The 14,085-nt window shown below is 35.1% G+C and overlaps 1 protein-coding gene across 1 annotated transcript; it reads left to right on the top strand.

Annotated features, from left to right (window-relative positions):
- Positions 1–12,961: 12,961 nt before the first annotated feature.
- Positions 12,962–13,949, top strand: LOC105774767 (enoyl-CoA delta isomerase 2, peroxisomal). The gene has a single exon (XM_012597349.2). The coding sequence runs from the start codon at positions 13,042–13,044 to the stop codon at positions 13,759–13,761; it is 720 nt and encodes a 239-aa protein (XP_012452803.1). The 5' UTR covers positions 12,962–13,041; the 3' UTR covers positions 13,762–13,949.
- Positions 13,950–14,085: the final 136 nt, after the last annotated feature.

Below are 14,085 nucleotides of genomic sequence, written 5' to 3'. Positions count from 1 at the left end.
TACATTTTGACCTCCCAAAAATAAAAATAAAAATTGTTTAGACCCTTCAAAAATGATGGAATCATGATTAATATAGGCTTAACCCACAAAATAGTACCTAAACTATATTTTTTTCTTAAGTTGATACCTAAACTTTTTTTTGTCACAAGTGGTACTTAAATTATACTTTGTTACGCTAAGTGATACCTAAACTATATTCCGTTACCCAAATTAGCCCAGTCATTAAAAAATCTCTTAACCAATCATTTTTGTGACATGTGATATTTTTAAATTAAAATTAAATTAAATTATAAAAATAAAAATTAATTAAAATAAAAATAAACTGGATTTTTGTGAGTAGTATATGAAAATAGTAAGTAAAAATAACATCACACATGTAATAATATGTTTGCTATAACTTAATGCATTTAACGCCTAGTGTTTGGTCAAGACCAAAATTTTAAAATTCAAAAAGTAAGGCACAAGAAATGACCAGATTAAAGTATCTATCATGAGATCGAGAACTTGTTTTTGAAATATTTTACGAGCCCTATTTTATATATATGTATACATTTATATTTATACTATATATTAAACTTTTAATTAAGTTGATATCATAAGTCAACCGGACATCAATTAAATTTAGAAATGACTAAAACCCTTCCATTTAAAAAACAACAAATATTAATTGAGGATATTTTTATTTTTTCATGTTTTTAATAAAACAATATTGTGATAAAACTTGAACTTAAGACACATTTTAAAATTTTAATTTAGTCGGTTCACTTGATTTCAATATAAAATGTTTATAAATATATTTTTACATGATTTTTATATATATCGTGAATGTATCATAATCTAATATAGAATAACTACGTATTTATATTTGATAATTAATTAATGAAAATTCCTACTAAAAATTGCCCTAGTAACTAAGTTAAGATAATGAATTACTAATTAAAAAAAGAATTACTGATCTTATTAAGTAAATATATTAACATTTTTTGGCTATGCATATTAAAGCTATTAAATTATCACATGGAGCATGGGGCCATAATATTTTTGAGTAATGTCTTCACCAAACACTTGCTAAATTACTCAAATTTTGTTAAACAATTAATTCCCCATATTCATTTTGTGTTGCTTATATGAAGGAAATTTTGGGATAATGGTAGAAAGTACCCTTGTATCTTACCAAAATTTTTATATAAAAATTAGATAAAATTATTAAATATGAAAAAAATATATTTTTAGAAAAAAATTAAAAAAATAACATAAACGAGCCGAAAAAAGACTTGGATTAGTCTTTTGCAAATATGAGTGGGTTTGGGCAAAATTGTGGGCCCAAATTTCAAGCCAGGTCGGGCTTGGACAAGCACAAAATATGTTAATATCATACTTAACCCCGGCCCAACCCATGAACACCTCTGTCACTTTGATACTTTGACTTAACAGTGTTAAGTTCTAACAATATTTAACATGCAACCCACTAATATAGATAGGGGTGCTCAAATTTCGATCAAAATTGAATTAGCCGACTGAACTGATCTAATTCGGTTAACCGATCTAATTCGATCGGTGGTTGGTTAAATATTTTTTGAAATTTTTATTATCGATTAATTCGGTTCAAAATCGGGTAATTAACTGAACTTAATAAATAATATTATATGTTATATATATTAGACTATTACTAATTCGGTTAATTTTCATAATTCGATCAAATGAACATTATCAATTTATTTATTTTTATATGTTTTATACTTGTTTTAACAAAATAAAAATAAAAATTTCAATTAATTCGATCGGTTGACCGAATTAACCGAAATATTTCGGTTCAATTAATTTTTTTTAAAATTTAATTTAATTAATAATTAAAAATTTTAATTAATTCAATTAACACTAATTTGATTTAGTTAACTAATCCGTTTGAACATCCTTAGATATAGTGACATGTGGCCTCGTGAGCCCCAACAAAAATTCGAACGTGCTGGCCATACGGATTTGGTGGAAATTATCATTTTTTATTTTTAAGGTCAAAATCATTAAAAAAACAGACCCCCTTTTTGCCACCGTAGCCGTCGACCAGATTTCCGGTGATTTACTCTTATCACAGGCACCAACGAAGTCTTCTTCTTTCTCTCCTTCGCCTTCTCCATTCTTATATCTCTTCTGTTCGGATCACCATCAACCTTACCACTCTCCTAATCTCCCACACCTCCACTAGTCACCATCTCCTCCTTCCAACAACACCAATTTTCACTCTTGACCCCTCTCTAAACCGCACCACTCACATCCCTTAAACCATCCAGTCCCTTCTCTTGACTCCCACATCTTTTTTCTACCCTAAACACTACAACTTACATTGCCCATCACCATCACACTAACCACACAACCTCAAAGCACCACTCCATTCCCATAACCACCACCATCGTTCTTCCACCCATTACCAGACTCCATCTTCTTGCCCTAATTCCAAGAGTAAGATTTTCATTGCCTTTCTCTTTAAGCACAAGACCGTACAAATACAAGCCGAAAGGATCTATCATGTTCTTCTTGGAAAGAGTTGCCAACTCCCTCTCTAGAGAAACCAATTCACGGTTAACAGCATCACTCTTACTTAAGGGCCCTTCAAGTTCTATCATTTCTTCTTCTTTTTGTTTAGAGGTGATAAAGTGCAGGGTCGGGCCGGATTGGCTAGAAAGATAAATCAAAGTTCAACTCTACCCGTCCATATTTGATTTTTAAGATTAATTTTATTTAAAAATATTTTAAAAAAAATTATAATACATTAAATACGTAAAAAAAATTAAAATAAAAGTTCTCTAATATATTAAAAATATTTATATTAAAAATGCTACTATAAATATAATAAATACTTTATTATATTAAAATATAAATAAATATAATAAATATTTTATTGTATTAAATATAATTTTAAAATTTTATATTTTCAGTCAAGTTATTTAGTTGGGTAATTTTTTTAAATTTGAGTAATAAATTTAATTGTTATTAGGTTAGTGATTTAATATTCATATAAATATATAACTATTAAACATATATAATTCATATAATATTTTTATAATATAATATATTCGGAAAAATCTTGTCCAATGCCTGATCCATATAGAAAACGGAGAATACAAATTTCTTTTATATCAAGTCTCCTATATTGTGTAAAAAGTTGAGAAAACTGAATTTTTTGAAAGACTTTTGGGATTTTTACCTAAATATTACAAAAAAATAATAAAAAATAAACAAAATATTATATTTTTTTATTTACGAAAATAATACAAAAAAAACAAAAATCAGAAGAAAAAAAGGTGCTGGTGATGGGACAGGCCACTGATAGGCGGCACCGGTGGTGCCATTCCCATGGGCGGCACTGCCCATACAATGGGGACCATTCGGCTGGTGGGTGGGGGGAAGAGAAGGAGAGGGAAAGGAGAAAAAAAGAAGAAGAAGAAGAAGTGGGGAGAAAGGAAAAAGAAAGAGTTTTTATTATTAATTTTAATTTTTTGTAATATTTGTGTGTAAAAAAATTATGTTATGTACATTATACGTGTTTTATTATGTTATTTAGCATATAAATTTTATGAAATTTATTTAGCATGAAAAAATTCATGTTATGTACATTGTATATTGATTAAGAATTTTTTTATGAAATTTATTTAGAATGTTGTAATTAGTTTTTAGAAAAATAGCATTAAAAATAAAATGATAAAAAATATGTTTAAGAAAACATAAAATACGAAAAGAAAAAACGGAAATTGTATATTCACGGAAAGTAATAAAATTCAAAAAATAGTATATTTAATATATATTCATACATAATGCACTGAAATAAAGTAAAAATATAAAATTAGAAATTGTGAAATTTTTAAAGTAATAAAATGCGGAGAAAAAATACGAAGAAATGGCCGAGGTAAGAGTGTTTTACAATATTTTTTAAAATTCAGAAATAATTAATATAAATATTTGAAACAAAATGTACTGAAATAATATAAAATAATAAAATACTGAAAATAAAATTGTTTTATTGAAAGTAATAAAATTCGAGAAAATAATAGGAGCAAAGGGCGTGAATAAGGGTTTTTTACACTAAATTAATTTAAAAATACACTAAATTAATAAATTTATAAAATTAGAAATTATGATATTTTTAAAGTAATAAAATGCGGAGAAAAATACGAAGAAATGGCAAGTAAGAGTGTTTTACTAACTTTTTAAAAATTCAAAATAATTAATACAAATATTTCAAACAAAATGTACTGAAATAATATAAAATAATAAAATACTGAAAATAATTTTTTATTTAAAGTAATAAAATTCGAGAAAATAATACGAGCAAAGGGCAAGAATAATCGTTTTTTACACTAAATTAATTTAAAAAACACACTAAATTAATAAATTTATAAAATTAGAAATTATGATATTTTTTAAAGTAATAAAATGCGGAGAAAAAAATATGAAGAAATGGCCGAAGTAAGAGTGTTTGACTAACTTTTTTTTTCAACATGCAGGCATCGCAATGGCTCCATTGATTCGACCCGATAGACACATATCTGATGCGGCTAATCAGGCGGTATGGTTTATTATTTGTTAATCACGGGTTTTATTTATTTAAAAAGGATATACATAATATATAGAAATAAATCATGTTATCGTAATATTTTTTTCTGTAATTTAACACTATCAGGACTCCTACCGAGTAATAAGGGGCCGTGTGAATGGTTTAAATAAAGCTCCGGATGCACGATTGATTCCGTACTTGGAGCAAGCTAGGTTTAGGTCAGCAGCATTGATCCGAACCTCTGACTTGCGCTATGATTTATTATCTTCGCTAGTGGAGCGGTGGCGCCCAGAGACCCACACTTTTCATATTTCGTGTGGGGAGTGCATGGTGACTTTGGAAGATGTTGCAATGTAGCTTGGGCTCTCAATTGACGGGAGTTCCGTAACGGGAGTATCTTCATTCACCGATCCGGCTACACTTTGTTATCAGCTCCTAGGAGAGTCGCCAAAGGACGAAGAGTCGAATTTTTTGGGCTTAAAATTTACATGGCTGAAAGCCAAATTTGGACAATTATCAGTGACTACCACTGAAGGAGAGTTAATGTGCGCTGCTCGAGCGTACATCATGCATATCATAGGGGGAGTACTCATGCCCAATGCAAACAACAACAAGGTGCATTTGATGTACTTGCCCCTATTAACTGATTTGTCCAGTGTTAGATCGTATAGCTGGGGCTCCGCCGTTCTAGCAGTGTTGTACCGAGAGCTTTGTCGGGTGACAAACTCGGATGTTGTAGACATGGGCAGATGCCTCATGTTGTAGACAAACTCGGATGTCATTTTTGGCATTGATTAGTCACCAACCGTATGTTTATCCACTGGTGAACAGGTGATAAAATATAAATTGTCATTATTTCTAGTCATAATATATTGACTAATGTTACCAACCCTAAACCCTATATTTGTTTTTTGTAGGTAGAGTGTTTGTCCGGGTATCGGGAGGTCGCACACTGTCCCGATATACCGACTCATGATCGAACAGTATACCCGGGAAGAGGTAAGCTGCTATTCTAATATTCATGACATCTTTCTTTCTATATCTTACTCACACGTTATGGCTAATTATAACAATGTTATTAATCATGCAGTTTATATGGATGCCATACCGTAGGCCGAAAATTACAGATGTGGTACCCTAGTCCGCATATGTTCATCCCCACATATGGTGCACTAATACACAAATTATCAATTTCAACATGGTCGAGTGGTATCATGGAAATCGAGTGCTACGACAGTTTGGCTGCATCCAACCTATCCCGGATCCGCCGTGCGAGGTGGGGGAAGTTCACGGCATGAATAAGAGAGGAAAACCGATGTTGAATTGGGGAATTAAGCACCGGAAATTTGTGGCGTTGTGGAACGATCGATTGCCTCGAAGACCTCAGATGGTTATGGCTACCGAATCGCAACCATCATTAGAGTATATACAATGGTACTATAGTTGCGGGAAGCCATATATACTTGGAGGCCAGTCGACTGTAATCCCCCCACACGTGCAACAACCTGGGGGATCGGACGCAGCGGCCACGATGGATCCGGATCCTGTGGCATATTATTCTCTGGAACCATCAGAGCCTAAGCAAGAGCCCCAGCCAGATCCCGAACAATCACAGTCACATGTGGGTTCACATAGCTATCGTCTGGATTTGGCGGACGGTGACTATTTTTCGAGCTTCTTAAGGGGCGAATACGACTACGAGTTTGAACTCTCTGGATCCTACCCGCCGCAGTACGGCTTGCCCGGCCCGTCCGACCCGTATCCACAGCATCATGGGACTCCTTTCGGTTCAAGTTCGTCTGTGCCGAATGAGCCACAGAATTTTTCCTCTATGTTTGCCACACCCCCACCTGCGTTGAATGATGATGTTGGTCGTCTCCCAGAACGTGATCGTCGACCTCTGAATAGGTTTACCCCTAGGACCACACCATCGACCCATCAATTTTAGGGGTTTAATGCACTTTTTTTACATTACGAAGTTTGTATTCTTTTTGTATAAATTTAATATTTCTAATTTAATCTTTGCTTACTTCTAAACTTTTTGTATAAATTTAATTATTCTATTTTTGCATTATATTAAAGCTGGATCCAATTATAAATGCCTCCATTTTCGATATAATTTTAATAATTCCAAATGCGCACATGGTATTTTAAAACTTAATTTGGATACAATATGGATACAATTTAAGCATAACCTGAATAATAAAAATTATTTCAAATGAATTATACTTTTTATAACACTATACATAAAAATTTTACATCATTAGGTCAATTCCGACCCGATCCGGATGACTGTCCAACATGAAAGTTCCGATGACGACATTTATTCCGACTATGACCACTTAACCTACATAATCCACAACACTTACTGTAATCACTGAATTTTGTTTGGGAAATTTCGTGTTTAAAAAAAACATTTTGACCCCAAACTTTCTCAAAATTACATTTCTACCCCTAAACTTTTGTAAATTACATTTTAACCCTAAAATTTTCTCAAAATTTTATTTTGGCCCCAAAAATTTTACTGTATTTACATTTTGGTCCCTCTGGCGACTTTGCACAAGAATGCATGGCCTACCTAGCCCTCCTAGCCACCGCAACTGCAAAAGGAAGAAAAATCAACATTTTAAAAGGGGTTTTAAACCCGCAAAAATTGGCAGCCAAGAACCAAGCAAAGAAAAAAAACAAGAAAAAACAAAAGAAATCAAGCAAAAACAGCAGCCTCATCGCCACCGTGCGTCGTCGAACTGCCACCACCGGCATACTCCCATCTACCACCGCTAAAGAAAGCAAATCAAGCAAAAAAATCATCAAAGAAAAACACCCACGAAAATAAAAAAAGCAAGCAAAGAAGAAAGAGAGAAAGAAAAGAGAGGAGCGTCATCGGCCGTTGCACCGCAGGCGGAGGAAGCGCCGGCAGTAGTAAAGAAGTCGGTGGGGGCCGAACAAGGAAGAAGAAGAAAGAAAGGAAGAAGAAAAAGAAGAAGGAAAAAGAAAGGGGGAAAGAAAAAAGTAAAAGAAAAAAAAAGAAAAATCAGCAAAAAATTTCAAAAAAAGAGCTCTAAAATCCAGCCGATTTCCCCTACCGCCACCACGATCGTCGCGCCACCACCATCGTTGCTCCACCGCTGAACCCAAGCCAAGAACCAAGTAAGCATAAACAAAAGAAAAAGCAGCAAGCAAAAGAAAAAGCAAAAAGAAATAGTAAATAAGAAAGAAGAAAGAAGAGAAAAAAAAGAAGAGAGGAGGGAGAGGAGAGCTCCACAGTAGTAGATCTCTCACTGTCTGTAAAATTTGGGGAGTGACGCTTGGGGTCAGCCAAGGAGAAGAAGAAAAAAGAGAAAAAGAGAAGAAAGAAAGAAGAAAGAAGAAATGGAAAGAAAAAAGGAAAAATAAAAATTTTAACAGCCGGGCCAAACTGACCTGACCCGACCCATCAGCCCAGCAGGCCCAACAGTAGCAGATCAGCCCAAAAAAAAGCAGCAGTAAAAAACCAGCAGCAAAAAAATAGCAGGCCTGTCCAAGCCCAGTAGCTCAGGCCCAAGCAGCAGGCCATTTCAGTGGAGGCCCAGCAGTACAGCAGCAGGCCAGGCCAGTTCCAGCAGCCCCCTCAGGCCCAGTGACGCGGCCCAGCAAGCCCAAGTCCAACAGGCCAGCCCAGCAGAAAAAATAAAATGAGAAAAAAAAAGAGGAAAAAAGAAAAAAGGGAAAAAGAAAAAAGGGATTCAACTTGCGTAACCCGTTCGACGAAGCTCGTGTTTTGGACCTTTTCGGTAATTTCATTTATTTCACTTTTAATTTAATTATCGTATTTTTATGCCATTTCGTTTTAATATTATTAGCACTTTATGCATTTTTATAATTTTGTATTTATATTTTTAATTTAATTTAATTTAATTTCAATTTTATTTTAAATTTAAATAATTTCAATAAATAAGGCAACGAATTGATTTAAAATTAAATCGTTGATTTCATCGCTATGTTGGGTGAATATCATCGGTTTGTGTTAAACACGATACGCCCTTTTAAAAAAATTGAAAATATTCTAAAATTCTCGTGTTTTTTTAAAAATCTCGTGTTTTAATAGAATCACGATTAAATATTATGTTGAATCAATTTGACACTAATTCGATGATTTCATCGCCATGTAGGGATGAATATCATTGATTCGTGTTAAATACGGCACTTCTTAAAAAAATCGTGTTTAAAAAATTTTCGTGTTTTCAAAAAAATTTCTTGTGTTTCAAAAATTTCCGTGTTTTTAAAAAAAATTTCGTGTTTTAAAAAATTCTCATGTTTCAAAAATAAATTTTCAAAATTCCAGTGTTTCAAAAATTTTCATGTTTTCAAAAAATTTCCCGTGTTTTCAAAAATTCTCGTATTTCGAAAATTTTCTTGTTTTTTTAAAAAAATTTCGTGCTTCTAAAATTATTGTATTTTAAAAAAAAATTCGTGTTTTCAAAAAAATAAAAAGTTGTTGTGCTTTAAAATTCTCGTGTTTCAATCAGATCACGACTAATATTAAATTGAACTCGTATTTTTGAAAATGAAGACAATGCACGTTTAACGATATACCAATTTTGGGTGTCGCAAGGGTGCTAATACCTTCCTCGCGCGTAACCGACTCCCGAACCCTAATTTTCTCTGGATTTTGACGTGGACCAAAAATCGACTCTTTTTTAGAAAATTTAAAAAATAATTTTTCTTTTAAAAAAGAGAATTTATTAGGTGTCCGATCACACCTAGAAAAAAGATCGGTGGCGACTCCCTTTTTAAATAAAACCGAAACTCCGTTTTCAAATTTTCAATGATTACTTCGACTAGCGCCGTGCCCAAATTTTTAGGTCGCTACACTAACCGTCAGATTTCTCCCTAATGTCCATTTCATTACGGATTCTGCTTGATTGCGGACAACCTCTTGGATTCCTCCGTAGCCCTCTGTCTGGGATAAGCTCGAAAGTCGTCGGAGGCACCTCCCACGTAGATAGGTCAGGCAAGACGGGGAACTCATTTTCCCAGACACGCAATACGCTCTCGAGCGTGTACACATCATCGACATATTATTTGACATTAACGTTCACTTTAGTACACGCTGTCACGACATGCGCACATAGATAATGAAGCGTTTCAAACCTCCTGCACTCGCACCGTCTGTTCCGGAGATCAACTCTATAGGACCTAGTTGGTATACTAGGTCGATGACTGATCGTCTTAATAACTCGAAATGTTTTTAGTCGTCGTGAATATATTTCTACATTCATTGACCTCGTCAATCGACGGTTTGCAACCATTGCATCCCTGACATGTTCGACAAACACGTGTCCCGCCTCCATCTGGTCGACTTGTTGCTGACCCATTCTTGGCATCAATGTAGCCAGTCTGTAGAAAGTAGCAGAAAAGACAGATGCAATCGGAAGATGACGTGTTTTCAACAAGACAACGTTGATCCCCTTGACTAAGTTTGTGGTCATTTGACCATAACGAAAGCCCTCGTCAAAACTTTGAGCCTATTGCCACAGCTCTATTGTGTCCAACCATTGTCGGAAAGACGTGTTTGTCTGCCCCTCCATGTCACTCTCAAGTCGGATAATTCTTTGGCGGAAAATATTTGGCTCTAACTCGTACGCTGCATACGTATTAAGAAAAAATAAGTTCTAGTAACTCGATAACATAAAACATTACAACTTATATTGAAAATATAAGGTTATCATTTACCCATTGCCACGACTTGTCTCTTCCAGTCTGCATTCTTATAATCTCTGTGGAAGTTACCTGTACTGTTACGGATGCAGTAAACGGACCTCCATGGCACACTGGAACGACTAATTGCTGCAATTAAACCTTTCCCTCTATCGGAGATTATGCAAATGTTATCGTTGCTAATAACACACCTCCGCAGGTTAGTGAGGAAGAATTCCCAATACTCCAAGTTCTCTTTATCTACGATGGCAAATACTATCGGGAGCACGTTTCTATTGCCGTCTTGAGCAACCGCAAGAAGTAGGATCTGTGTATATTTTCCATATAGCCAGGTCCCATCCACCTGCACAAATGGCTTGCAGTGGGGAAATGCCTGCACACATGGATCAAAGGTCCAGAACATCCGATGGAAAATCCTTTTTGCCGGCTGGAACTGGTTGTCTGGGCCGTAATAAGGCATTGTTTGCAACTCAAGCACAGTCCCTGGTACGTACTCCCGCATAGTAGCTATCCATCCTTGTAGCTCGTTATACGACGAATCGTAATCCCCATACAGTTGCTAATTTGCTATCTGTTTAGCTATCCATGACTTTCATATGATACTCAATACTGGAATCATACTTGCATTTCAGCAATCAGTACCGAAACTTTAATGGTCGGTATGTCCTTCACCATTGGCATGATACACGTACAGATAGTTTTCGAGTCAAGTTTTCCATGATCTTCTGTCATACGTGTTGATGTGCATGTATGATGACCAACAAATTTTCGTATCTCCCACATCTGAGAACTTTTAATGAATGCAGCTCGTACCCTCCAATTGCAGCCTTCCGCTGCCTTCCAACACTCCCTAATATATATTGTCGAAGTAGACACTGCGACTTTATAATCCATTGATATGTTCATGCTGTACCGTTTAATAGCAAATACACACTATTCTTTACAGCTGAATCTCTAGCCTATGAATAACTCCTCATGATCAAAATTTACGGCCAGCCCGTGAGGATGAACTATTTCAAGGTACTCCGGGAACTTAGCTACATACGCTGCATCGGGGTCTATGAGCGACATGTGTGGCTCAGGATTATTGTGTATCAAAATACGTCGCATCTAGTCCCCGACCGAAGAAGCGTCAATGTTTCCATCGTTGTTGACATCTTCAGCGTCAATATCATCAGGTACATCGTTCACATCGGGATCACCGTCACTATCGACCTCTTCATCCCAATGATTGCTACCACCTTCTTTTTCACCACCAACCACATCAATATCGGGTGTAATATTCAGATCGATACCGATCCCACCCATAGTCGATTCACTAACAATGTATGATATTGGAGCCACCATCCACAGTTCTTGAGCTCCGTGTTCTTGATCGGATGCATTGACATCTTCATTTTGCTCCATACCGGCTAACTCAGTAAATAAGTGAATCGGTGCATTCTTGTCACTCCCATTCCCACAATAAAGAGCGATCATTGTCCCCAGTCTCCACGTTTTCGTCGTCTACAACTTCCATTTCGGTGAATTTGATCGGATTTGTCGAAACTGGAAACTTGTAGAAAATTTTTTATATCCTTCTCCCACAACGTCTAAAATTTTTTGCATTAATCCTTGCATTCATTTCATCCAACGAGACATTTCTATTAAATCTCATTGCTATTTGTTGTCGACATTCAAATACACATCCAACACTTGTTGTCAAGATGACTCCATCGAAATAAACACATACAAAAAACTTATCATCCATCTTCAATATTCAATTTGTCAAAAAATAAACAAAATCTCAAAAAAAATCTCCAATGGTAAATAAATTACTTAAATAACACAAATTAATGATTTTTACTAACAATAATACTAAGTAACATCTAAAACTTAAAAACTAATAATAATAATACTAACTAAAACTATCAATTTCAGTTTTTATTAATCTTAATAACTAAACTAACAACAAAAATTAATAAAAATTATACAAAAAACATAACAACAATATAATCAATTATTTTTAAAAAAATACATTTTTTTCTCTTCTCTTTCTCTATTTTTCCGCAGCACCTCCTCTTTTCTCTTATTTTTCTCCTTCAGCTGGACGGATCTCGTGTTTATAACACGAGTGGTGCCACCCATGGGAATGGCACCATCGGTGCTGCCTATCAGTGCTGTCCCATCATCTGCAGCTTTTTTTTTTATTTTTGTTTTTTTGTATTATTTTCGTAAATAAAAAATATAATATTTTAGTTATTTTTTTATTTTTTTGTAATATTTAGGTAAAAATCCCAAAGACTTTTTATGCCATTAAGCATCTTTTTATAAAAAATTAATCTAAAAAATTATTTTATGATGACTTTATTTTGGCATTTAAACTCTTTTTTTAACTACAAATTTGTAATTTAAGCTAATAATTAAGATTCTTTTAGTAATTTCATTATAAATTTTGATCATATATGTTTTTTTTGGCACAATATTTATAACTAACTTTATAACACTTTTTCAACCCACAGATAGAAAGATTATATGTTTTAACGCATTCGGACTCATTTCTTCCTATATTTACAGTAATTTACATGCCAATCGAACTAATACTCAATCGATAATAATTAAGGAATTTTAAGTTTCCACGCAAGCAATAATAATAAATTATTAGAACGGTCCTCGTTGTTTTTTTCTTTCTTACGTCATCACTTATGAAATACCTTATCTTTTAATTTATTATTATTTTAAGATACAAAAACCAAAAGAAGCCGTAGATTCCAAAGCTTTAGTGAAATCGGAAAACTCACCGGAAATTCACCATGTGTACGTTGGAGAAACGCGGCAACCTCTTTATTTTAACGTTTACCGGCGAAGACCAGCACCGGTTTAATCCCAATGTCATCGGCTCCCTTCTCAGCCTTCTCTCTCAGGTCAAGGCTGAAGCCACTCGTGGCTCAGCTCTTATTACCCAAGCCCAAGGTAAGTTCTTCTCCAACGGCTTCGATCTCGACTGGGCTCAAGCCGCCGGATCTGAACAAGGAGCCGCGGAACGGTTACACCACATGGTGGATTTGTTTAAGCCCGTCATCGCGGCTCTTCTGTCCCTCCCGATGCCCACCGTCGCCGCCATCACCGGTCACGCCGCTGCCGTTGGATTTGTCCTCGCGTTGTCTCACGATTACCTCATCATGAGGAAAGACCGAGGGGTTCTTTACATGTCCGAGGTGGACATAGCTCTGACAATCCCCGATTACTTCAACGCGTTGTTTAGGGAAAAGATCGGCGACGCGTCGGTCCGCCGCGATTTTTTGCTGCGAGGGTTGAAGATGAAGGGAGATGAGGCGGAGAAGAGAGGGGTTGTGGAAGCGGCGTACGGCGGCGAAGCGGAAGTGAAACAAGCGAGCGTACATTTGGCGGAGAATTTGGGGAAAAGGAAGTGGCACGGGGAGGTTTATGCCGAGATAAGGAAAGGATTATACCCTCAGCTCTCTGCTATACTGGGATTAACCCACAAAGCATACACCATTGCCAGGCTTTGATTTAAACCATGAATCTTAAGGTATGAGTTTACTCATTACTGTTTAATTTGGTTTTTAATTTGAATAATCCAATGCTATTGTTGTTGTTTTGGATGTATTTGAAGAACATTTGAATATTTGTGTTGTTCTTGTGGTGTAATACAATTAATTAAATATCAATACACAACAAAGTATTTGAATGGCCCGAACCTGAATTGATTCAATTTTCAATCGGACTGCGCGCTATCCTAATTGAACTTCCACCCTGTATTTACTTATGATCCCTTTCGATGAAAGATGAGATCGGAGTGTGATGATTGAAAACAATCTGAACAACAACGATGA

Source organism: Gossypium raimondii, chromosome 1, assembly GCF_025698545.1.
Source record: "Gossypium raimondii isolate GPD5lz chromosome 1, ASM2569854v1, whole genome shotgun sequence".
In the NCBI taxonomy this organism is placed as follows: domain Eukaryota; kingdom Viridiplantae; phylum Streptophyta; class Magnoliopsida; order Malvales; family Malvaceae; genus Gossypium; species Gossypium raimondii.
This window is presented reverse-complemented; position numbering and strand designations above follow the sequence as displayed.